Genomic DNA, 27,836 nt, shown 5'->3' on the forward strand with positions numbered 1-27,836 from the left:
GATGACATGTTAATTTTTGGTACATGCATTGATATAGTCTCTAGAACAAAATTGTTTCTAGGATCTAAGTTTGAAATGAAAGACATGGATGAAGCCAATGTGATTTTAGGTGTTAGAATCATAAGAAAGGGAGATAGTATATCACTATCCCAGGAACAATACATTGAGAAACTTCTTAGGAAGTTTGGATATTATGACTTTAAACCTGTGAGTACCCCTTATGATGCTAACTCTAAATTAATGAAAAATAGAGGAGAATATATTTCTCAACCTCAGTATGCCTAGATAATTGGGACCTTATTGCACTTAATGAGCTTTTCAAGACCTGATATTGCTTATGCAGTAGGTAGACTGAGTAGATACACTCAATGTCTTAATCAAGAACATTGGGATGCACTAGCAAGACTTATGAGATACTTAAGAGGTTCAATGGATTATGCCATTGAATATAGTGGATTTCCCGCTGTACTGGAAGGGTACAATGATGCTAACTAGATCTCTGATTCAGATGAGACAAAGTCCACTAATGGATATGTATTCACACTTGGGGGTGGTGCCATTACATGGAGATCAGCCAGACAAACAATTATTGCAAGATCAACAATGTAATCTGAGTTTGTTGCTCTTGAAATGGCTGGTAGTGAGGCTGAGTGGTTGAAAAACTTCTTAGCAAACATTCCTATAGGAATGAAACCAACCTCATATGTATCAATACATTGTGATTGCCAATCGACAATAGCTATAGTTAAAATCAAAAACTAAAATGGAAAGAATAGGCATATACAATTGAGACATAATCTGGTTAAGCAGCTGCTAAAGAGTGGAACTATTTCCATTGATTATGTGAAGTCAGAACAGAATCTAACAGATCCTCTGACAAAACCCCTGGGAAGAAATATGATTTTAGAAATATCGAGGGGAATGTGACTTAAGCCACTTGCAAACAAACAAGTGATGGTAACCTAACCTTTGTGATTGGAGATCCCATGAATAAGGTTCATATGGGTAAAAACAAGTCACTTGTTAGTTCTAATAGCACTAAATTGATTTTTTTTTAATCAATTATGTCCATTCCTATGGTGTATGTGAAAGTTCTAGAGACTGCATTATTGAGAGGTTAAACTTTGTAAATTAAAATTCGTTGTGGTATAAGAATTTTAGTTTAAACAAAGTTTTAATGATTTTCATATCCCTTACAGGTTGTGTATGATTTGCAGCATACACTTGATGAAATTACCTATATGAGTGTCAAGTGGGGCCGCTTATATGAGATCTTGGCATGATCTCTAGAGCACTCATGAATACCGGGCACGCGCATGGCCTAGTAAGCGCAACACAACGTTAACAGCAAGGATTGTGGGGGTGTATTGTGATTGATAAACCACTAACACACATCAAGTGTATTTAGTTCATATAGCTTGCTATACCAACTACACTATGTGTTAAGTTTATCTGTCTAAGACTGGTTCATATAGCTTGCTATACCAGCTCTGACGCATTACATCTTATATGAGACCTAGTATTTTCTTCCTTCTTTTTCTTATCTTTTGCAATATGTGGGGGATTGTTATAATAATAACGGTTATTGCAAAAGTTTTGAACGTTGCCTCCAGTGTTTAATTTTTCTACTGCTGCAGTTTTGCTTATGGTGTAAAGATTCTTCAGTTTTGATTCCATAATTATTGAAATTCATGGCTACCCTTGTACGTTGCAAATCTGTTTTGAACGTTGGTAAGCAATATGGGATTTCAGCCCTTTCCATTCTCTCCTTCACACCTATAAATAGGTGGCTTTGGTGCTCTCCAAAACACACCATATCTCATTCTTCTCCTTCATTCTTCAAGCTCTCTTCTCTCTCATATTTCTTTCTTCTACTATCTGGTTTAAATACTCTTTCAAGAGTACTTTCTTGCTAGTTATGAGATCCTCGGAAGATCCGAGAAGTTCCTGTTGTATCCTGGGGGGCTTGCGCAACACACCGCGGATAAGTCCTTAAGGACAGTGAATTCACACACCTCAGGAAGTACCCTTTTGTTCGTGTTTTGTCAATATTTTACAACATATTGTAAATGGATACTCGCAAGTAATGGGTATGGGTATTTTTAATACCTGCATGTTAACGGGGCGAGTACGAGTATCATAGTATCCGTACCCGTGGATACCCTTACACACTATACTCTAATTTAAATTAAAAAAATAAAAAAACATGATTAAAATATTAACATTTTGATTTTGAATGAGTTATTTTTTTTATCAATTAGTTTAAAAAAAATCATTTCTTTGTAAACTATCATTCAACACTATTTGAATGGGTTATTTAGACTTTGTTTAAAATTTATGAATATTATGTATTGTTTCTATTTGAATTTACGATTAAAATATGTTGTTAAATATTTATTTTTATATTTTTGTAAATACCTGCGAGTACCCGTGAATATTAAAAAATTGTGCAGGTACCCATATAACGGATACCCAAGAGGATATGCATACGAGTACGGGTCAGATATTTATCCAGCGGTACCCTACCTGCCCCGTTGACATCCCTAGTCTAAATATATAAAACAAATCATTAATTAAGCTAAAAATATATAAATATAGTTAAATGTTCATTTATTTTTTTACTTTTTTATGTTTAGAAAATAATTAAAACTTGATTTTTTTTATCAAATTACAACGTGCAAGATAAAGAGTACAATAAATTGATTAAAGATGTAATATAAATAAGTAGATTAATCTTTATTATTATATTTTCATTCATTTTCTTGTTCTATTTGAGTACTTTGTGAAAAGAATATTGTTGGAGTTGAATTTGATATTTAATGGTCTCTTCTTGAGTGCTTTTTAGTATTGGGAAGTATTAAAGGAAGATTTTGTTAGTAGACATGATACCTCCAAATAATAAGAATTAATGATAGTCTATATAACATGAAATTATTTAGATGTGGAAAGTATATGTTGATGATGTTGGTATGCATCTTATATAAATTGAAGATTGAACAAGTTTGCATTGATTGTTAAGAAGTTGGAGTACGTCCTTTGGAGCATATGAAGTGATGTTTAGTTTGGAAATTTTTACATAAATTATGTTTTAGAAAGATTTGATCAGTAAGGAGGTATTATTTTCATTCTTATACTTTTTATGATTTTGATAAATGATGTTTACAAACTTGCAATATATTGTTTAAGTGATAACTTATAGCTTAAGTAATACTCAAATAATGTCAAAAAAATTCTCTCTCTTATAAAAGGGTTGACGTTTGAGTAAAAATCATGGCAATGGTGCATGGATTTTATTAGAACATTAGAGACCTTTCAGTTACATTTTGATACAAGAAAGTATATGATCACTCAATTGTTGATGAAACAATGTTGTATATTGTGAAATTTGTTCGAAGAGATATAAGAAGCATGTCACTCACGTGTAGTGAGAATGCTCAAGTGATAGACACACAAGTGTAGAATTAATTGGCGTTTGAGTGAGGAAAAAATAAAATCAATTTTACTCTTTTTGGACTAGTCTTGCCCAAAAGTTGGAAGATCTTAAGTAAGAAAATCTTCCCCAGTTACAAACTCTATGTATGTTTGTGTATGTGCACATGTGTGTAATCATGTATGTGTATACCAGAACATTAGGTGATCAAAAGATTAAATAGGTTGTGAATTATGTTGATAGAATATGTTGGTTCTAAAGTAAGTATTCATCAAAGTCTCACATCGAGTAACATGAAGAAGAGAGCAGTAGAAAAATATTATAAAAATAAATAGTTGCTTCTAGAAGTGTCATCATAACTCAATAGGTCTCTTTGGTGTATGGGGATTTGGGTAGTTGTGTGTCATTGGAAGGTTTAATTTTTGCCACAAAAATTGCACCATGAAGGGTTTGTAATTTTGGTCCACAAAAAATTTCATTATGAAGGGTTTGCAATTTTGGTCCACAAAAAAAGTACACTTTGAGTGATAATATTTTTTGTTGAGTATTCATGGATGTAGTCTTGAGGTGCCGAACCACATTAAATTTCTTGTGTGCTTTTATTTATTCTTTTGTTCTTATTTTGTGGTGTGCTTCCGCTTGAAGAGATTATTTTTAGTACATGATTTCCAATAGTGGTATCAAAGTTTGGTTCTGACCAAGGGTTTCTAATTAAGGGAGGAAGATGAGCAATTTGACATACTGACCATCTGATTTGTCTGAGTTGTGGTTTGTGACATGTACGTGGAGGAAATGTTATGCGCTTTACATATCTGCTCTGGTTGTTGCATTCGGTGGACTGCGATGTTGGCTAACATTGGATCTGCGTGGTGAGGGTTAGGGATGTCAACGGGACAGGTAGGGTACGGGTAGACACCCGTTAGATAAATATCCACTTCGTACCCGTACCCATATTTGTCGGATATCCGTTATGCGGGTACTCGCATATTTTTTTCATATCCACGTGTATCCACGGGCACCTGCGGGTATTTACAAAATTATTTAAAAAATAAATATTTAATCATAAATTCAAATAAAATAAAATAAAATACATCACAGTCATAAATTTTAAATAAAGTTCAAATAAACTCAAGTTCATACAAGTCCAAATAATTATAAAAATAAATATAAAATGACGTTTAACACAATGAAATTTTTTTTAATTAGTGTTTTAATCAACAAACTCACTTTCTCCGATTGAATCCTGAAAAATAAAAAAAGTAAATAAATAATAAACCTCAACTACCACGTGTCAAATATTCTTATTTTGATTCCATCATTTGACAACAAACATACCATAAACATCATTGTCTATATATGATTTGATGTATATGCCCAATTTCAAAGAAAGGAAAGAGAAGAATGTTAAGGAGTGTACTTAGAAGAAGATAACGTACCAATACTTGAATATGGAAGAATGAAGACAGAAGACAAGATGTTTAGCTTAGAAAAAATTAGGTCAAAATGTTTTTTACTAATATATATATATATATAAAAGGGTATTTTTGTGAATTAAAGTTTAACGGGTACGAGTATCCACGGGTACAGATACTATGATACCCGTACCCGCCCCGTTAACATGCGAGTATGAAAAATATCCGTACTCGCGATTAGCGGGTATTCATTTTTAATATTTGTTTCCTATCCATTGCGGGTTTTATCTACGGATACTCGCGGGTACGGATTTTTTTGACATCCCTAGTGAGGGTGGACCTCGAGATCTCCAATGGTGGTGTTTTGCATGGTTCATGTGATGCTTCGTCAGCAACGAGTGTTGTGTCGTTGTGTTGTGGCGGTATCGTGGCTTGGCCAAGGTGGCGTTGATGATGGATTCCCCTTGAGTATCAGTGAATTGTTAGTTACAATGATGTGGAAGTTTCCGACAACGAGTCTGATATGCAAAGCGGTGAGAGTTGATGATTGGAAAAAATTGTCATTATTGAAGAGTAGTGCTTACATTATTTTATTATTTTTTTAATTTACGACTTTGGTGTAAAAGGTGCTAACTTTATTTTATTATTTTTTGATTTATGTAGAAGTTGTGCGGTAAGATCGTAACTAGGGATGTCAACGGGACGGGTAGGGTACGGGTAGTAGCTCCCCCGTACCCTACCCACTGGATAAATATTCGCCCCGTACCCGTACTCATATCCATCGGATATTCGTTATGCGGGTACCCGCCTATTGTTTTCACATCCGCGGGTATCCACGGGTACCCGCGGGTATTTACAAAAATATTTTAAAAAATAAATATTTAACCATAATTAGTGCTTGGATCAACAAGTCTACCTTCTCCGATTAATTCTTAAAAAACAAACAAATCAAAAATCACTAATAATTTATATTGTAGTTTATTTTTGAATGCAATATTAAAGAAATTACTAACTTCATCAATGTCCACATCTTGCAACATTGTATAAAGTTTCATGTTGTCCAATTTTAATCTAGAAGAGCCTGAAAACATAAAAAGTTCATTAAAAAAATTTCTAACAATCACTTGAGTAAAATATCTAAGTAAAAGTGTTAATTTTATTACCTTCCGTGTTGATCCATAACCAGTCTTGGAGACACATCAATGCCTCCACAGTATCTGGAAGTAATCTACTCCGATGTGGGGTAAGAATCCAACCACCCACATAATGTTTTTTACTCATATATATATATATATATATATATATATATATATATATATATATATATATATATATATGGATACTTTTGTGAATTAAAGTTTAGCGGGTATGTGTATCCACGGGTACGAATAATATGATACCCGTACCCGCCCCATAACATGCGGATATCAAAAATATCTGTACCTGCGAGTATTCATTTTTAATATCCGTTTCCTACTCATTACGGGTTTTATCCACAAATACCCGCATTGTACGATGACATCCCTAATCGTGACTTCTCTTTCCTTGTTGCAATTGTTTTTTCAAACGTATATACTTTTTCTAAAATTTTGATATATATATATATATATATATATATATATATATATATATATTAATAATTTAATTAATTGGTTTTCAAATTCTAATATTTTTAAAATATTTATGTAATCATATATTTTTAATTTTAAGATATTTATTTTAATAATTTAAAATATTTTGATAATCTTTTATATCTTAATTTTTTAATAATTTGATTAAAAATAACTTGGAATCTTTTAAATATTTCTGTAATTTTTTTTTCTTTGAAATATTTTTTAATAGTTTTATCTACAAATTAAAATAAAAGTTCTCTTTTTTCTACTATTTTGTTTTTCTTTTTTGTGTAAATATTTTTAACTTTTTAAATAATCTGATTATTAAATTTGTATACATCTTATTTATTATTACTGAATATATTTAAAAAATTAAAAAATATTTACACAAAAAGTTAAAGAAAATATAAAAAAGAACTGTTTACACAAAAAATTTAAAAAATTTAAATTTTTTAATCATATAATTAAAAAAAAATAATATATGAAAGATAATCAAAATTTTAAAGTATTAAAATAAATATCTTAAAATTAAGAAATATATGATTATATAATTTTTTTAAAATACTAAAATATTTTAGAACCAGTTAATCAAATTAATAAAAAAATAATTTAAAAATAAAAAATGTGTATATCAAAATTTTAAAAAATGAAAAAAAAAGTATAAAATAAAAATATGAAAATTCAGAAATGAAGAAATATTTGAAACAGTTAACACTTTCAATTCAAACAACAATTTTGCAAGAGTGTAACTTCCAAGTACCATTTTTGAGTTTCTGAATTTAGCTTAAGTCGTATTCCCTTTCCACGACTTTACCTTTTGGAGAATTTGTAATTTAGCTAAATTGAAGGAGTGTTTAACCATTATGATTTCAACATTAACACAAAGGTCATCCAATGATTAAATGGTTTCATTTATACAAGTTAAAAGTCGTCCAGTGTTATAATGACTTCTTCTCAATAAATTTGTATTTGTTTTGGTACGACTTGATCTTTACGTAATTTTCTTTTTAAAAATGAATCTAGATCTATAATTTTGAAATTTAATTTACCCACGTTGGTAAAAAATCCTATATTATTATATATAGGCTTGGTATAGTAGCAATTAATTTGTTACGTTGCACATTATATTTGTAAAACTGTTAAACAAATAAACTAAAAACTGTTACTCATTAAACTATAAAAAATGTTTTGAAAACAACTGCGAAATGTTTTTTTTTTTTTCATTATCAGATACAAAAAATTCAAACCTTTAATTGAAGTAATCATAAAAAATTGCAGCATGCAATTCGTCATGAGAAAATAAATTTTAAAATATTTAGGATATATATTGTTATTTACTTTATTTATTTGCAAATGAAACATACAGGGACTTATTTTGATTCAAATTAAAAAAAATACATAATCTCGGATGAAATTAATGATAATAGCCAAAAGATATTTTTTTCTCATATACTACTTCATTATTTATAGGGTTAAATATGTTTTTGGTCTCTCAAGTCTTAGTAAAATTTAGAATTAGTCTCTCTTCAAAAAATTTGACCAATTTAGTCTTTCATCTTAAAAAATACGTGAATTTAGTTATTTTAACTAAATTTTGTTAAATTTATTTGACGTTTCAAGCACATTTCATGATAGTATTTGAATTATTTATACCATTTGACATACTTTCGCTTCAATGTTAACTCAAATATATAATAAAATGTGTTTAAAATATTAAATAAACTTAACAAAATTTGGTAAGAATAACTAAATTCACATATTTCTAAAGATGACAGACTAAATTAGTATAAAATTTCAAAAAAAAATTAATTCCAAAATTCACTAAAATTTGAAATTTGAAGGATAAAAAACATAATTAACCTTTATTTATATTAAGTTCGGATTCTAAAAGCTCCTTCATCCAAGAGTTATTTGAGTATAAAAAAATCCTGCTTGATTGTTTATATATGATATTTTTTTCTAAAATTGTCGATTTTTATTTTCTTTTTATATAAAAATAGTTTATTCAATGAAAATGATGGAGAAGGTCCCTATTTTAGATAAAGTTGGTAAAAGTGGTGATGCTTATCTACCTACGATTGCTATTGAAAAGGAAAACGACAAAAGGCTCCTACGAAGCATATACCAAAACATGTTTATTCTCTATCATCCCTTGCAACGTTTATTCTAACCATTGCTTTTCTACTTAATTTTTATGATGAGAGTTTAGTTAACCAAATAAATATATTTATATTTTTAAGATGTTTGTCAAATACACTTTATTTTTTTAATAAGAAAAATATATTTCTTTCTCGTGTGTGTACTTTTCTTCTCTCAATCTAAATAACTTCATCTTTCATCTTTCACCTTTCTTCTTTTCCATTTTTTTTACATACTCCCCTTAATTCAAATCTTATTTTTTTTCTTTATTTCTTTCTACATTTCCTCCTGAATTCAAACAAAACATAAATGTTAAATATGTTCACAAGAAAATTAACAAACAATGTTAAATATAATTATATATATAAGTATAAAATTAAGTTATTTAGAGTATATTGATTAAGACCTTTTGGTGTATTATAATCAATCAAGCACAAGAGCATTCCGTAGTTGCATTTAGCTCACTTAGGTCTTAAATTTTATTCTTATGCAAAAAAAAAAAAAAAAAAAACTATAAACAACTCTCAATATTTTTTTCTTAAGAAATGTGAAGTCGTTTTGATAGCGAAACTTCAATAAAAGTAAATAATTGTTTTTTGTTGTGAATCGAAAACTTTTTCAGAGCTATTAAAGTATATCAAAATTTGTGGGTTGATCCTCTTCATGGATTTGAGCCGTGTTGAAAAAAATAAAAATATACATTAATTTTCTATTAATCTGGATAAATTAATTTTGATGTGTTATCTTTCATGATTATTTAAAAATAGTTTGTATATAAGTTTATACGGTCGATATTCTAATTTTTGTTTAATGTTGATTGACAAAGAATTCTAATATTATAAAATTATTTTTTCTATTATTTTTTAATTTTGATGATAAAGACTTGATACTAATATTTTGTTTAATAATTATATTTTATGAGCATTTAAAAAATTAAAAATTAGTGATAAATTATTATCTAATTTTGTTAGAATTTTTGTAAAAAAAAAGTTTTCTAAAAAAATATTCATTATTAAACTGAGTAAACTCATTTAATCCACTAATCATTGATAGATGGATTCCCTTTAACATTCCTAAAACTATTGAAAGATAAATTGTGTGAGATTGACACGTTTAGTAAATTAAAAATAGTTAAATCAAATGAGTTCAATGATACCCAAACTCAAAAAGAAGAAGAAATTATCACTTGAGTAACACTCATTATTGAAATAGAGCAAAATTTATGGTCTCTACCCCATTCAAACTACAACTTTGTTGCTTGAGCAGTATGCATTTAGAAGAGAGTTGTGACTTGAGTAACCAAGGAGAGTGGGTGCTTGAGCAATAATAACACTCTATATCTATACCGCTTAATCAACAACTTAACATTTAAGTATACACAAAACTAAAAGATTCATCAAGCAATTTCCAAACTTCTTTTAATCATTTTATCAATTCTAATAGGTTTTAACTAAATGATTACACCACTTGAATGTATAATTTGTCTACTACAATCATTTTTCCTCAATTTAACCATTTAAAAAAAAAATCACATTCCTATACAATAATAACAATAACTTCACTAGTCCAAATTTACTAATTTATGATCTCAGCAATTTCAATATCAATAATATTTAATTATTTTTCAATAAATAAAATAAAATTTATTCATAATTTAAAATAGTTTTCTTTTATTTTCCAAGCAATAACAAAAAATAAATTGAGAACAACCCAAATCTCTTTAAAACTTAATCAACCGTTGAGAGAATGACTCTCTCAATTAACTAAATTAACTTTGAGATATTCATATAGAGAATAAAAAAAGCAAAGATAAAAAAATACTTTAAATTAAATGAAAACGCTTATTCAAAATAAAATTTTAATTAATTAAAAATTACCTATACTAATAACTTTTTAACTTGTCTTTTTTCATAAAATAATAAAAAAATACTCCAAAAAAAAAAAGTGGGGGAAGAAACTTAAAAAAGAAAAAAAGAGATAAGGAAAGGAGAAAAAAGAGAGTAGGAAATCAAAAATATTTGTTCTTATCCATTTCTTTTTACCCACTACAAGATAACGTATAATTAGTAATAATTTTAGTGACTAAAAATTGTTAGTCACTATAATAAATAATTTAAATACTAATTTATAAAATAAAAATTATTAATTACTAAAATAATTACTACTATAAATAAAAAATTATAATTAATCACTAAATTAGTCACTAATTATTTAAAGATTAATATATTTTATTATAATTTAACTAATTATATCATGTAAATTCATTAGTAGTACTACTTGAATTTAACTAATATTTTTTGTTCTTATCCAGATAGTACTACTAATTAGTGAAATATTTCACTAATTAAATCCAAGTATAATTACTTAGATTTAACAACTTGAAGCCGACATTTAGATAATTATAATTTAGTAAATTCTTCAATTTGAGTGTCAATATAATTGTGATTTCTTTAGTTTGATAATTTACTATTAATTAGAAAAAAATAACAATTTTTTATAGAAAATAAATCACACAAATATAAATATCCATGTAGAAGACATTACACATTTTACTACAAACTTTTATTTCACATGGTAACAGTCAGTTATCTAACTTTTATTTTTAAATAATATAAAAAGAATATTAACTTTTGAAAGAAAAATAATAATTTTAGTCTAAATTATTCTAATACAACCAATAGTCTCATATTTAAATCTTAAATGTATATTTTAAAATTTATTTTTACTAACAATCTTATCTTCTAATTTAAACATAATTGTCTGACAATACTACCTTAATTAGCGTGTTTTCGATCCAACAAGGTAGACCAAGTTTATATAATTTTTTTTAATTCGAATGAAGTTCATATATATATATATATATATATATATATATATATATATATATATATATATTATACTTAATGGAAAGTGAACTTTTGCATAAAGAGTAAATATCTTAATTAATAGAAAGCATGGCAACAAGGATGACCTAATTAAAGATAGAATCAGCCTCTGACATTATCACGTTAGAACTTGCTAGTTTAATTTTTTTATTCAATATAATATGTTGCATCTTATGATTTTTGTGCCCCACTAATTATTAATTAATGCTAGGGTTTATTTTAAAAGTTACATATACAGATTCCTCGAAGAGAGAAATGTCTTTTAATTTTTGAACTTCTTTTACAATGTGTGGACAAATCCCATGAATTTGTTTACTTACTAGGCAACACTTTCAAGTAATAAAAATGATTTATTTTCATGTTTAGTTCTTATCATGAACAAAAACTCAGAAAATCAATTATCGTATTCTTGCGAGCAAGACACAATTAACTCTTTTTTCTTACCACTAGATTGAAGAATATCCATGACAAAGTAAAAGTAACAAGAGATGAAAATGGAAACATGATCAAATTATTATCCTTAAATAAAAATAAATTTTATGATGTTAGTGTGACTCCATAAATTCTAGAGTATTCGTTATTCATGGTCTTAATTTTTGGGATTTGATGGGTATATATCATGGGACCACCACACATACAAAAGAATGGTTTGACATGTGCAAGGAACATGCATTAGAATTTAAAACATATTAACTTCAACCAAGAATGAATATTTAATGTCTTATAAAAAAGATTTATTTTTTACATTTCAAAAGTTTGATTTTTCATTTTAATAATTTTGTTATTAAATTTTGTGATTGATACAACTAATTACCCTTAATGTTACTGCAACTGAATTGTATCATGGTAAAGGAAACTGTCATGTAACTATTTGTACTTGAGAAAGCTTCATGAGGAAATGTTCATTTTGTATATGATAATGCAACGGTGGACATAATGAGGTAGCATTAGCAAAATTGCAAAATTTCTAAGAGCTTTAAAATCTATACATTAATTCATTGTTCTGGTTTGCATTTCATAGCATACCAACAAACTACCCACAAGAGATTATATGAGTGTTCCCTTTGGGCCAAACAATCATGTATAAATAACCAAACTATTATAAGGCTTATGAGGGTTAAATTGCGGAATCACATGTATATCAGTATATTTTGGAAACTTATACGTTCATACTGTCAACTTTTTATAATAACTACACTACTTCACCCTGGAAGATGTACTTCTGCAGCAATCAATATACTTGTTCTTCTGCATCCTTCAATATTTGAAATCTCTCATAATGGTTTGAGTTGATGCTTACATTGTTGTTGAGACCAATAAGCATGAGCAGCTAAAACCCTATCCAAAAGCTCTTGAGGAACAGGTTCTCCCCTTCTCTGTTGAGGTGAGATTCTAGCAGTGTGCACTAATGTCTTCCACTTATCCTACAACATTCTCATAGTCACTAAAGTGTTACCACAACACAAAAATATTGCATGTTTCACCCAAACAATGCATAAAGCGTCACATGAATTGCTGACCTTCAAATCAACGTAAGTTCGATGTTTTGCATGGTCAAAAGCTCGTTGTTTAACATCACGCCACCTACAACACACAAGCAATTAATAGTACAAAGAGGATATAGCTACACATTAACCAAAAACATAAAAGACTAAAACTTCATCAACAAACCTTCCAGTTCCAAGTTTTTCAACAGCCTGAACCAATGCTTCTACTTCTAGAACCGAGAATGGCCTTCTAATTCGGCGTTGTGCAAAGTCAGGGTTCCCAGATTTGCGTCGGAATGGAACCACAGCTAATGCCTCCATGTTAATGGCCGGAACTGCCACCAGGGTGCGACATTTTGACATGTTATTGTTAGCATAAGTATCTGTTGGAGAGGAGACAACATTAAGATCACCCTCCACACAACTTTCGATTTTGATCATGGAACGTTCTTGGGATACATTGTATGTTCCTTGTTGTAACATTAAAGATGTGGATTGCCTGTTTATAGAATATTGTCAAATTAGTAACTGGTAATAGGATCATCAAAAGTAATTCCGTGGATGAAAGGACTAAGAAAGATAGATGAATATCACATAAAAGAATAATTGAATACGGTAAACAGAAATGGCTGGTTAAAGGTTACTTGGATAATTTTTGCTGCGAACCAGTGGTTAGAAAACAAGGGTTATCATTGCATGAAGATGGAGAGTTTGAAGTATGTCTTGGCTCCAACATGAATGCTAATCTATGACGTTTGTCGTCTTGAGATATTCCTGTTTGGATTAGAGTTTTGCTATCATCTCGGATTTTCTTTCCCTGAAGAAGAATTCCGACATGTAGTTCATTTCCAAGTATAGTTGTCACAGCCTCCATTACTGTCCTCTACAAAATAATACAATAACAAGAAGAAGAAGAATTAATAATAATCATAAAGGTAGACAAAGTGAGCATGAAAAAAGGTATAATGGGTCACTTACTATAGTTATTATACTTACTTTCTACACTTGAAATCTATTTTCATTTGGTAGGCATGAGAACATACTATAAAGGTGGTTTGGTGTTAGGTTTAAGGTTCAGATATGAAGTAAATTTGTTCATGTTTCTCAGTTTGTTTTGTACTTCATTGCTTTAGTCACAAATGATAGAAATACACATAAAATGGAATATATAAACCTTGTCAGTAATGTGTGTTACTTGGAAACAAAAAACTCAATTGCTTACTTTCAACGAACCGATAGTTGCAGTTTCAGGTATGTTAATGAAAAGTTCTGGGACTTTAAAGGATTTTATACTGAGCTTCACTGGAAAATAAAAATAAAAATCGTTAAAACCTTGTATAACAAGTTAGACTAAATTAGGATCAGATGTTGTTAATTGGTAACATTGATTTTCTTACCGTTACAACCCTTGGACCCAGAATGCACTTGTTGACCAACTCTAGAGGATGATTCTTCAATTGCTGCATGTTATTAATTTTGACCATTTAACCAAAGTTGAGTGAAAGCCTAAAAGGAAACATACATTACAACGAAAAATGAAAGGTAGAAAACCAAACACTGTAGCACCTGTACCATGATTTGTGTCATTGACCCTTGTGGTATCAGAAGAATCAAACGTGCCTTGGCACTGAGACCCCCTATCAGAAGTGGATGATGAGGTCTGGTTGAAAAACTTCCTTTTCTTAAATGGATACATCCTTTGTAAATTTTCAAGCTCAGAATTGTCCCTACTATTGTTCTCATCTATGTCAACACAATTTACTGATTATTAATATTTATTCAACAGTCATGAATATATGCATCAATATAGATTTCTTGTTTCACACTTGGGAAGACTATAAAGTGATGTGAAACTTGGTACGAATTCCAACACATACCACTCATAAGAGAACTTGCATACTTCAATTTTTGCATATCTGGTGGTGTGCTAGATATCTTATCCCTGGAGTTTAGTTGAGTGCTGTTAACTAAGTTTTCATCATCATCTCTACCTAATTTCCTGCCACTGGAAGTGCTGGGGAAGGAATCAAGATGCCTATGGCCTTCCAATGACGACTTTGCTACATTGTTTTCTGAACTGCAATCTTTAGATACTTTGCAACTTGGTTCCATTAGCCCCTCAAAGCAGCCTTTAATGTGAGTGTTTTTCTCATTTACTCTTCTTCTTTTTACCCTTTCATCTTCCCTTTCAAGGATATTTTGGCCTTGGCCTTCAAGATGGTTCCCAGGAAAAGATGCATTGTCCACAACTCTGATAAGAGTTTTCATAGAACATAATACTGATGAGTCATGACAAGTTTTCAAAGTGATTAAATTGATCATAAACAACAAAAGCTTTACTGCACTATGTAATAGACATTTGGTTGATCAATTGTTAGTGAATTTAAACTTTTAATTATCAAGAGAAACAACTTTTCAAATGTACCTAAGGTTCTCATGTTTCCCTTGCCTGTTAGGAACACAGGCTGAGACAATTTCACTGCAATTTCCATGCTCACATAGGTCCTTCTTAAATGATCCACCTTCATCCTCTAGCTTATCCTTCATGTCAGCACTAGAGAAAGTGTGAGGATCTTTTGCAGAAGCTACATTGTCAAGACCAGAATTCTCACTCTCTTGCAAAAAGTTGCCAGCTACATTAGCCAATATTTCAAAAGCTTGTATTTGGTTATTTTCAGGTTTCTTCTTGATTGTGCCCCTCCCCTGAACCATGTACTAGAATTATCAAGATTTTGAAACAGAACTAACAAGAAGCATGAGAAAAAAAGGGAGAAAAAAGTTCATTTTCTTACCCTAATTGATCTTGAAGCTTTGGGAATGGCAGGCCCTTTATAGCCATTAAAACCATAGTTCACCTTCTTCTGCAACATCATTTTAGATAATCATTCCTATGAGGAAAAGTCATAAGATAAAATGTAATTGACTTCCTTTGGTTTTGCAAACACCAAGAAATGAACCTGTCAGCATAATCAAATTTCAGTCAGTAGTTTGACGAGTCTTCGTTATACCTAGTTGCATGTGCAAAATGTTAAAGGGTTTTAATTCATTAATTCATTTAGTTAGAAACTAGTCCATGCAAAGGCAAGCAAAGTAACATTTTTCTTATTGTGCCTCTTCATTAAGAAAGCTAACAAGCAAGAGATTTTCTACAATTCGTAAAATCTGAAACAATTTACAAAGTAACAAGGATAGATGACACTGAGATAAAAATAGGCAATAAAAAAAAGAAAGAAGCTTTAAATATCAATGCCCAAATTAAAGGAATAACAATAGGACATGATGACATGCATAAAAATAACTTTTTTGGGATTGGATTATATGATAATGACGTTAGAAGTTAGTAGATTCTTGAAACTCCGAATGAAAACAAGCTTTTATCATAATGAAATATATCAACAAGAAAAGGAAGGTATTGAAACACCTGCACTTAAATGGACATTAGAATTACACCCCCTTCAACCCATGTTGAAATAACTTTTTTTTCCTAGTTTGAAAATCAAGGAGATAAAATATAAAATACCCTTCAAAAAAAGAGAAAGAAATACAAAAACTAAAAGAACGAAGATGTTTTCAATTAATTTTCAAACACAGAAAAGCAAAAGCCAATTGCAGCACGAGGATTATAATCATCCAAAACATATTCTTATTGAAATTTTTTTAAGAATAACACAAACAACCAGCGAACAAAACACATTGATGAAATAGATCTTTTAAGGAGACAACATGCGTCAGGTTTTACAAATTTATTGCACTTTGCATGTTGGGAGAGAAAGAGAGAGAGAGAGAGAGAGATAAATTATACTATTAAAAGAAAAATATAGATAGAAAAAGCAGAAAAGCTAGGAATATATACATCAATGAAATGAATCAAACAAGAAAGGACCCAGAAAAAAAAAGAATTGTAGAAGGAAGATGAGCAATGCAAATTCCAATACTAAGGAAGAAAAAATGATGAAAGTGAGTGTATTGAAGAAGTGATGAAAAACAGTAAAATACCCATGAATGAAAAAAGCTTTGCAGCAAAAGATGAATGTGTGTAAAGAAGTTTTGATGAAAGGCAATAAATAATAGTGTTGGGATATTGTCTGAAGAAGCAAAACCTCCTGAAAACCACCCAAACTGGTGTTTGTTCTTAAACCCCTCACAACCCCAACAAACTATATGCAAATGTTTGACCACTCATATCCTAGGAAGGGACCATCCTGTAACATGATGTTAGATTGGCTATAGAAGGTTGTGTCAGCAAAACCACTTTGGATGGAACGGTTCCTTCGTTTCGGGTGATCCACTCACTCCTCTCTCCATGTCACTTCTTTGCTTACCACGTGGAACATTCTCCACTCATTTGGGTTCCTTTGTTATCTCATTCACATAAAACAAAAAAACAAAAAAAACAACAAATGATTGAATGAGTTTCAAAACATAAGCCACTCCTTGTCCCTATTTCCCAACCCAAACCTTCAAAATCATTGTTTAAAAACTAATATAAAAACGTGACTAATTCCTTTTTATTTGTTATTGGCAATCAAAACAATGAGCTTTGGTTCTTTTCAGCTTTAAAGACAGTTGAGGAATGTCGGGTTAAGATAAAAACTTAATGTCACAAAATATAAACGGGAGATCCATTAACCAAGTTAAAGAAAACTGTGTTTTTATTCAATTAAAAAGTATCATATACAATAAGTTTGTACACTTATTCTTAAAGGTGACATAAGTGAACGTTAAACCACATTTCCAAATTGTAATGACAAAAATAAGAGGTATATTATAAGAGTGCACAACCTAACTTCATAAAATTAATTCAGTATAGTGAGATTTATACTGATATATTATGTTATAATTTGGTAATATTTATAATTAATGTGTAATTTCTAATACACACGTAAAAAATAGGATAAAAGGATTGATAAATTCAGTCAATCTTTAGGATAAATCATTGATAAGTTTTAGTAATATATTATGAATGCGAACTTTACATTTAATTCAATTTTAAAAAATGTATTTAATAAATTAAATTTTGTATACATTTATATATTAAAATAATTTAGTGGTATATCTAATTATCGATATAAGATTTCTAACAAAATTCTTAAATTATAATGAAAAGACAACACAATAGTGATATTTCATTAATTATGATGTACAAATACGATACGTGTATCAAATATGGTGTGTATTTGATATGTTAATATATTAATTTTAAAAATAATAGGATATGATACGTGATAAATACGTAATATATGAATATTGAAAAATGTACAATAATTCTTAAAAACATAATAAATATATGATTATTATTAATCCAAATTAAAAATTATATTACTAAAGTTGTCACCATAAAAATATAAAATATTATCATCATAAAAGTACTACTACAAGAAAATTCTTAAATAATGATCAAGTAACAAAAAATATGTCAGAGACAAATTTCTTAATTAGAGACCAATTTTCTAATTGGAGAACAATTATTTTGGTAGTGAAAATCTTGGTAGGTAATGTTTAGTGAGCAATTATGAAACCATTTAGTTTGGTAGTCAAAACTTTCGTATTTAATGTTAGTGACCAATTTAGAAACTAATTCATAATAAAAATTATTTTAATTATCAATTTAGAGACCAGTTATATTTTTTTGGAACTATTTTAGTTGTCAATAACTTTTAGTTTTTAAATTGGTCACTATACAATGACTAATTATTTGATGTTACTAAAATTGGTCATTATTCAAATATATTTTTGTAGTGTACTACAACTAATAAATTTGATACTTTATTAATAAGTATCAATAAAATATCCTAAAGTATCAGACATGGATATGTGACCCAAGGTGAAGTATCGTTACATTATAATTCAATAATAATGAAATCATTTTAATTTGTTGTTATGTAAGTTTTGTACAATAAGAATGGAAGAACCACGAATAATACATGACAATATTTTAATTATTCTATCATTGGTTAAAATAAATTAGACAAAAGAAGTTAAACCATTAAGGAAACAAAAAATAATTTAGATTTTTTTTTTTTGTGAAAATTTAAAAATTAGAATCGAATGAATATTTTTCTTCCTTTGCCTGGGTTCCCTAGAGAGAAATTTTTGTAGAAGAAAGGGTACCATTTAAATAAAATAAAACGAAATAATCAATTCTATATAATAAGTATTTTTGTATTTTGTTTGTAGTATAGTAAAAAAAAACATTATGGCCTTAGTATAACAAATTTAGTTATGTTAATTTTGTTTGAGTTATGCTAATGATTGGGGTAATAGAATTAATGTGTTTAGTTATGTTAGTGATTGAGATAATTAAATATATCATCCGCATTTACTAAAGAAAAAAATTAACATTAACCTTCAAGAGAGTTACTTATTTGTATATAAACACTAATTTTCCTATAATAAATATATGTAACCATTACTAAATACCAAACAACTATTAAATAAGCTCAAAAAAACCTAATTAATAAAGTAGTGAACATTTAGCTTTTTTTCTATTTTATTATTATTTACTATGAATAATAACAATTTAAATTTATCTCATTATGTTCTCTTACATTTTCTTTTAAAAATTATGAATTCACATTTTTTTAAGCCCGTCATAACTAAATGTTGGGTCTTTCTTCTTTTTTCTTCTATATATTTTTCCCTTCTTTTTCTTTTCAATTCAAATTAAATATGTCCATTTAGACCCTTAAAAACACACACATACACAATAAAAGTGGAATTTTCTTTTTTTTATCTTCTCCTTCTTTCTTTCCTGTGAAAATCATAGTTGAATCCACCAACTTTCTCGTTGCATGTTGCATTCTTGTTAGAATGTTTTGGATCACATATATAAAATTTAAATATGTTTGGATAATTATCTGTTTATAGTTAAAATTATAAAGTGGTTTGTTAATATTAAATTTAAGAATAATGACATAATTGTCATGAAAGGTTATTGTGTAGATACCATAAAGTAGTATTCTGATTTGATGAGGGGACCAATAGGAATTATTAAAATCTAGAATATAACTTATGGAAATTACAAAATGGGTTATGTTTCCTATTTGTAGAGAAGATAATATTATGTACTCTACTTGATGTATTTTTTTTATCCCCATTAAGAGAGAAAACAAAAACAATACCTTAAACCTTCTACATTTGAAAGATTACATACTCCTTGTTAATGTCATCATCCACATCAGATACGCTTTTGCATTTTATTTTCATCATGAATCAAGGTATGAGAACATTAAGAATTAACATATGATTGTACTATGAATTTTATACTTATATGGGTAAAAGTATGTTGTTATGCACAATTAATATCAGTTAGAAAATTCCTTCAAGTGGTATTAGAGCCACCATCATCTAATCATGTATGATTGTGGAAACTTGAAATTAAGATTTCTTTCACACATTACTAGTATTACAAAAAATCCTTTCACTTTTCTCAAAAAATCATGTGAATTGGGTATCTCATCTATTTCAATTTCAATTCTAGAATCACTACAAGAAATAAACAAGTGTGAAATAGCCACCAAATGAAATTTGTTGCAAATATGTAATCCAAAATAGTGACAAATTATTTTTTAGTGAAAATTACTTGGTTAGCGATTGAAATCACGATCAAAAATATCCGTACCAAAGTTTACTTGCTAAATCAGTGGATATTTTTATAAAATTGGAAGTAATGTACTTAGCAACTGAATTAGCAATTGAAAAAAAATATATTAAGTTAGCGACTTGTTTAAATTTGGTCCCAAAAAAGGAAGTTTATTTATGCTACCAAATTTATTACGAAAAATTGTTGGTGACTAAATATGTTTAAAATTATAATTAGCAACCGAAAATTTTGGTTCACTAAATATAATGTTTTTAGCGACCGATTTACCGATTGAAAAAAATGTTATATTAGTGATCAATTTGAATTTGGTGGTTAAAGTAAATAGTTTATGTTTGCTATTGAACTTACGACCGATTTAAGTATTGTATTAGTCAATGAAAATATTTATGATTGTGTTTTTAATTTTTAATTGTATATTATTTTTGTGTTAATGTAAAAATTATCATTAATTTTTTTGTTTGTTTTTTCATGATCATTTAATATCTCATCTTGTATTATTTTCCCTTCTTTCCATTAAGTATCATGGGTATTGCTCCCTTAAATTATAAAAAATAATTAGCAATTTACAAACTAAATTTTTCATCATAAATACATATTTACCAGTTTTATTTTTTTAAAATCTAATAAAAATTGAATGAGATATTTTTTTAAAATCTAATAGCAATTGCATGATATATACTTGTATTAGTAGCATATGAAAAGATATGACTAGAGATTATTTTTTAGTTTATTTTATTTTATTTTAATGACTAAATTTTTTTAGTTATTATTAATTTATTCCATTGGCTAAATTTTTTTAGTTATTATTAATTGGTTTAATTACTACTTTAGTCATTGTTTTTGTTTAAAAATGTCAAATTGATCCTTCAGTTTTTTTAGTCTCAATTTGGTCTTGATTTTTGAAAAATTAGTGGAATTTTATCATTTTCGTTAAATTTCTTGAAGCAGACCAATGGTTTTTCATTAAAATTGATACTAGGATTATGTTAATTACACCAACAAAGCAAATTATTCTTATTAAAAACTTCAAATTTTGATGACAAATTCTTTATCCATTTGAAGAAATTTAACGAAAAAGATCACATTGCATCAATATTTTAAAAGTCGATACCAAATTGAGGCTAAAAGAAACTAGAGAAACTTGACATTTTTGGACCAAAACAAAGACTAATAATTGAATATTATGCTATCTTTTGCTTTAATGTTTTAATATATCATTTTAAAATGAGTGTAATATAAGGTCTTCGGTTATGAAAATTAAAATGATTTTTTTTATGAAGATTAAAAAAAAGTGGTCACCAATTTTACTTTCCTTCCTCGTGAAACTTTACTCTCTCTCTTATTACATTTTTGTATACTTAATTTAAATATGATATATTAAACTTAGGCTTAAATATACATTTGGTCCTTATTTTTGTTGATTTTATTCAATTTGGTCCCTATTTTCGTTTTCTGTTCAATTAGGTCATCATTTTCATCAAATTGTGGTCAATTTGATCTTTTTCACTAACGGTGTTTAAATAGTTAACATTTTTGAACAATACATGCCAAGTATCAGCTCCTGGTTTTTTTGATTTTTTTAAAATTTTTAAAATTTTTTTTTAAAATTTTTTTAAAATTTTTAAATTTTTTTAAATTTTTTTAATTTCAAAAAAATGGTCCACGTGTCAAGTCACAATTGTGCCACGCGTCAATGCTAGTGTCACGTGTCAATTTGTAGTAGTATTATTTTTTTTGTTCAACTTAGTTCCTATATTCGTTATTTTTCTTCAATTTAGTCCCAATTATTGTTAAAATAAATCATATTTATCCCTTTCAAATTAATACTAAATTTAATATCTTTTATACAAATTATATTAATATCTTTTATAAAATTCACCTTTGAATTTATTATTTTTTAAATTCAATTATAAATTATTAAATTTAATGATAAATTGAATAAATTCTTATATTTAATTGCTAAATAGAATATAATTATTTAAAATATTATAAGAATATAATTATTAATTTTTTTTTCTAATATTTATATTCTAAAATATTTTTAAAATTGATATATAAAAATATTTTAAATATTCAAAATATTTTAGAAAAATAAACTAATATTTGTAAAATTAACATTTACATATAAAATATTTTAGATTTTAATATCTAAAATGCAATAAAAATATTAAATATTTTAAATTTAAATGTGAATTTTACAAATGTTAATATATATTTTTAAAATTTTAATAATTATATTTTAATAATATTTAAATAATTATATTCTATTTAAAAATTGAATCTAAGAATTATATTCAATTAATAATTAAATATTATAATTTATAATTAAATTTAAAAAATATCTAATAATAATGTCAATTTTAAAAATTAAATGGTTCTATTTTAACAAAATTTGGGATTAAATTAAACAAAAATAACGAATATAGTACTCAATTGAACAAAAATAACAAATATCGGGACTAAATTGAACAAAAATAAATAATATAACTACAAACTGACACGTGGCACTAGCATTGACACGTGGCACAATTGTGACTTGACACGTGGATACTTTTCTTGAAATTAAAAAAAGTTAAAAGAAATTAAAAAAAAAAACAAAAAAAAAAAACAGGAGCTGACACATGGCATGTATTGTTCAAAAACATTAACTATTTAAACACCGTCAGTGAAAAGGACCAAATTGAGCATAATTTGACGAAAATGAGGACCTAATTGAACATAAAACGAAAATAGGAACCAAATTGAATAAAATCAACAAAAATAGAGACTAAATGTATATTTATGCCTTAAACTTAAGATGTTGAATATACGTAGTCTAAGGAGCTAGAACGAGAATTAACTGCTTGAGAAGTTGTGGAAAGAACAAAGAAACTAAAGATTAGAGAATGGGTTAATGACAAGACTTGTGACTATGTGATATGTTTAACTTTTAAGTTATAATTTAGTCTTTGTTACGTGTTTTCTTCACAATAATTATATTTGACTTCATTTTCAAAAGAAATATAAGAAATATAGGGAAGAAGCCCAACTATATCACATGCCTGAAGGCTCTTCTTCACAAAATCTCCAATTGTCTCCATTAATGAGAATGAAATATATTTTAATATTGTTGGAGGAGAAAGTAAGAAAAGGAATGTGTATGGACTTGGTACACTAAGTAAAAAGTTTGTTAATCCTTCATGTGCTCGCTCTTTTACCAACCAAGCTTTAGTGACACATCAAAAGGATGAAATGCATGAGACTATTGAGAAGTTGAATGTTAAACATAATGTTAGGGAGAGGACTTTACAAGAAAAAATGGAGCACTTGATGAAAAACCATGAGCAACAAACTAAGTGCATATACCAATATGAGGAGCAAATGAACTAGTTTTGCAGCATATGAATATCAAGAATCTCATGCCAAGTCCTAGTGATCGTACTATTAACAGAGATGATATATTAGATCATATCAATGATGATAGACTAGGAGACCATTAGTTTTTTGTGTTTATTTATATAGTGATTTTTAATATTTCACACTTGTTTAAAACTATTTTTGTTTTGTTATTTGAGATCATGTTATTTAATACTTTTAATGTATGCATTACTTTTTACTATATTATGCAATGTAGTTTATTACACTTTAGCATGACTAAATTTTTAGCATTCACAAGTTAGTCAACACATTGTTTATATGTAGGAAAAAAAATGGAAAATATGACAAAAACAATGGTTATTGTTGCAACAATTAGGGATCAGTTTTTTCATCGTTATTTGTGTACACGAGTTTGAAATTTAACAACTAAAATATATCAATAACTCATTCATAGAAATTTCGCGACCAATTTAGTAACCAAAAAATATTCCATTCTACAAAACACATTCATCCATTAGCGTCCAAAATAATTGATCACAAAATTTATTAAATTTTACTACCAAATTAGCAACCAACATTTGTGTCTTTTATCGATCGTTAAATTGGTCCCATATTCCTAAAGCGACCAACCTTTTTAGCGACCAATTAATAATCAAAATTTTGGTCACTCATTAGTGATCAAATGAAAAATTGATCACCAGTCATTTTGCAATTTTGGTTGCTAATTCCGTCACAAATTGTATTAGCGACCGATTTACCTTATTTAGTGCTCGATTTTTGTCCTTGTAGAATTGCACTTTTGTAGTTGTGAATGAGTGGGCTTTTTGTATACAACAAGAACTTCTTAGACATTTTTAAAGATCTCATAACTAGCAAGAAACTCTAAAAGAGTAAATAATACATAATCTAAGAGAAAAGAGAAAATAAAGAAAATGAGAATGAGAGAACATATGTGAATGAAAGAATATGTGTGAAATTGTGTATCTTTGGAGGAGAAGAAGACACTTATTTCTAGGTGTAGATAGGTTTCAAATGATAGGAATAAAATTTATATAAAATACAATAATACAATATATTCAAAATATATTCAAGGACGAGTGAAAAGATGGTGTGCCTGGAATTAATGGAGGATCCATGGAAGCACGTAGTATGAGATTGTATTGTTCTCTTTTTGATAGGTATTCTAAAAACGTAAGAGTGTTTTACCTTGTTACTATTTTTAAAACTGACTAATAGGTATCAACTTTATAACCTCTCAGCAGAGACCAAGGACCTCTCAAAATGTATCTGATTATTCAAGCCCATCACAGACCGTTTACTAAATAATCCAACCCATCACGGATCGTTTATCAAAAAACCCAAAATTATATATATTACTCATACAATAATTAATTATGTGCAATATAATTAACATTAACAATAACTTAATTTATTGATTAATGCTAATCCATAATAATAACAACATAGAGAATAATAATTTTATATAATAAAATTATATAAAATATAACATTCTTCCACTTGGATAACGTTTCTTGTTCTAAATGTTGTCTTTCGAATATCTTCCGCCTTGACTCGAATCTGATGATAGCCATATTTTAAGTCAATTTTGGAATATACCACAGCTCCTCTCAATTGATTCATCAAATCATCAATCCTTGGTAGAGGGTATTTGTTCTTAATGGTGATTTTGTTAAGCTAACAATAATCCACACACAACCTCATAGTGTCATCCTTTTTCTTGACTAACAATATTGGCACACCCCAAGGAGAGACACTAGGTCTGATGAATTGTTTATCAAACAATTCTTCTATTTGTTTTTTCAACTCTACTAACTCTAGAGGTGACATCCTATAAGGGGCTACAGACATAGGTCTTGATCCTGGTACTAAGTCTATAGTGAATTCTATTTCTCTTTGTGGGGGTAACCCATGAACATCCTTAGGGAAAACATCAAGATACTCACAAACAACAGGAAACTTATTAATGTCTAGAATTTCCTTGACTTTTGAAGAAGTTAAGATCATGTATACTTGAGATCCTTTTGGGATTTCATTGTGGTTGGTAGTACTCTGTTTTAATTCTTTTGAGTCAAAAGTTTTACCTATGTGTGATTCAAAAATTAAAGTCTTATCGTGACAGTTTAGGAGAACATGGTTGGAAGATAACCAGTCCATTCCAAGAACAATATCCAAATGAGACAGGGGTAGACATATAAGATTTACAGAAAAATTTCTACTGCCTATACAAATATGACAATTTGTGCATGCAAGTGAAGTGGTGACTGGAACATTGGTAGGAGTAGACACAGTTAAATCATATGGCAATAAAGAGACAGGTAACTTTAAATGTTTGACACATTCATGTGATATGAAAGAATGAGTAGCACCTGAATCATATAGTACATTAACGAGGTGACCATTTATGATGCATTTACCTTGGATTAGATCTTCAGATTGAACAGCTTCAGTACCATTCATTGTGAAGACTCTTCCGGTTGTCTTTGGTCTTCCAAGTTGATTCTTTCCTATGTTGTTGCTTCCCCCACTTCCTTGCTCCTTAATTAACTCTTTGCATTCATTACGATAATGACCCAACTTCCCACAATTGAAGCAAGTTATAGTCCTCGTGGTGCAGTTTCTTGACAGATGAGGTCCTCCACAGTGGAAACATTTGATAAGGTTGGTTATGCCTGAATTATTGGTAGGATAGGAATGTTTTTGTCCTGAAGAGTTCCACGAAGCATGAGATGGACGTTGGTAGGGTTTCTTATTATTTAAATCATTTCTTTTATGCCTCAAAGGCCCTCCTTGCCTCCACTGAGTTTGCCTTGCCTTAGTATCATCCTCATAAATCCTACAACGGTTTACAAGAGTAGGAAAGGAAGAAATCTCTAAATAACCAACTGCTTGTTTAATATCAGGTCTCAGTCCACTTTCAAACTTGGAACAACGAGAACGTTCATCAACTCTATCATGAAAATAAGGACAAAACTTTGACAACTCGTCAAACTTTGCTGCATATTCTCCTACAGACATGATTCCTTGACGAAGATTAAGGAATTCAACTTCTTTCCTCCTTCTAAGATCCTCTGGAAAATATTTTTCAAGAAACTTTTGTTTAAAGGCTTCCTAAGTAATTTGTCTCCCTTCATCCTCCAATTGTTGTTTTGTAAATCTCCACCAGTTTTCAGCTTCTTCAACGAGCATAAATGTAGCAAACGTGACTCTATTTGCATCCGCACACGTCATTTCGATGAAAATTTTCTCAATTTCTGCTATCCATGATTGAGCACCTTCAGGATTAAATCCTCCTTTAAATTTTTGTGGATTGTTCCTACGAAAGGTTTCTAATCCTTGATTTTCCATGGGTACAACATTTTGTTTTTGGCTCATATTTTCCAGGACAATTGTCATTCTTTCCAATAACTCATTGGTAATGTTTGGTCTGTTATCCATCTTTTCCTGAAAGAATGAACAATTTCCTTAGTTTTCTTTAGATTTTTTTTAACTATTGTTAAAACTTATCCTTACTACAAGTATTAATTGTTGTTATTACTTACTTTTATTAGTCTACTTATCTTGCATTTCTCTTTTACAAGAAAAATGTAAGAACAAAAAACTTGCACCTCTACTTACTAGTAGAGACTACAAACATTGAAGACACCATACCCAAAGTCTTGATAGAAGGAACTGCTCTGATACCACTAAATGTGACGTCCCGACTACTATACTAAATAATTATTATTTGATAAAAAAATATGGAATTTATTTATTTTTTTACCATAAGATTATCCTTGAGAGAACATTAATGATAACATAACTTCATATTCATATATATAGTTTACATCTCTATAATTGTTCATGAAATATTACAAAAATATATATTTGTAAAATATTAAGAGTCCTACAT

The 27,836-nt window shown here is 28.5% G+C and overlaps 1 protein-coding gene across 2 annotated transcripts; it reads right to left on the reverse strand.

The window, feature by feature from the left end:
* Positions 1-12,388: 12,388 nt before the first annotated feature.
* Positions 12,389-17,148, reverse strand: LOC114184366 (telomere repeat-binding protein 5-like). Of its 2 annotated transcripts, none has more exons than XM_085672871.1 (11): positions 16,963-17,148; positions 15,759-15,923; positions 15,392-15,669; positions 14,844-15,217; positions 14,539-14,709; positions 14,364-14,426; positions 14,189-14,268; positions 13,611-13,849; positions 13,151-13,465; positions 13,000-13,063; positions 12,389-12,903 (listed from the first exon to the last, which is right to left on the reverse strand). In XM_085672871.1, exons 2-11 carry the CDS (start codon positions 15,837-15,839, stop codon positions 12,754-12,756), a joined length of 1,815 nt encoding a protein of 604 aa, XP_085528997.1. In that variant the 5' UTR covers positions 15,840-15,923; positions 16,963-17,148; the 3' UTR covers positions 12,389-12,753. The 2 variants fall into 2 exon arrangements, with proteins under 2 accessions (XP_085528997.1, XP_085528996.1); XM_085672870.1 differs by having other exon boundaries at positions 14,533-14,709.
* Between the last annotated feature and the right edge of the window lie 10,688 nt (positions 17,149-27,836).

This window comes from Vigna unguiculata, chromosome 5 (assembly GCF_037176805.1).
Source record: "Vigna unguiculata cultivar grain cowpea cultivar isolate G323 ecotype 2 chromosome 5, ASM3717680v1, whole genome shotgun sequence".
NCBI lineage: Eukaryota > Viridiplantae > Streptophyta > Magnoliopsida > Fabales > Fabaceae > Vigna > Vigna unguiculata.

Bases quoted from the DNA above. Each gene is read 5' to 3' on its own strand.
- LOC114184366 (XM_085672870.1), bottom strand. From the start codon at position 15,839: ATGATGTTGCAGAAGAAGGTGAACTATGGTTTTAATGGCTATAAAGGG. The intron at 13,466-13,610 runs GTAACCTTTAAC...TTCTATAAACAG, and splicing joins TCGCAGCAAAAATTATCCAA to GCAATCCACATCTTTAATGT. The intron at 12,904-12,999 runs GTCAGCAATTCA...AGAATGTTGTAG, and splicing joins GAACTTACGTTGATTTGAAG to GATAAGTGGAAGACATTAGT.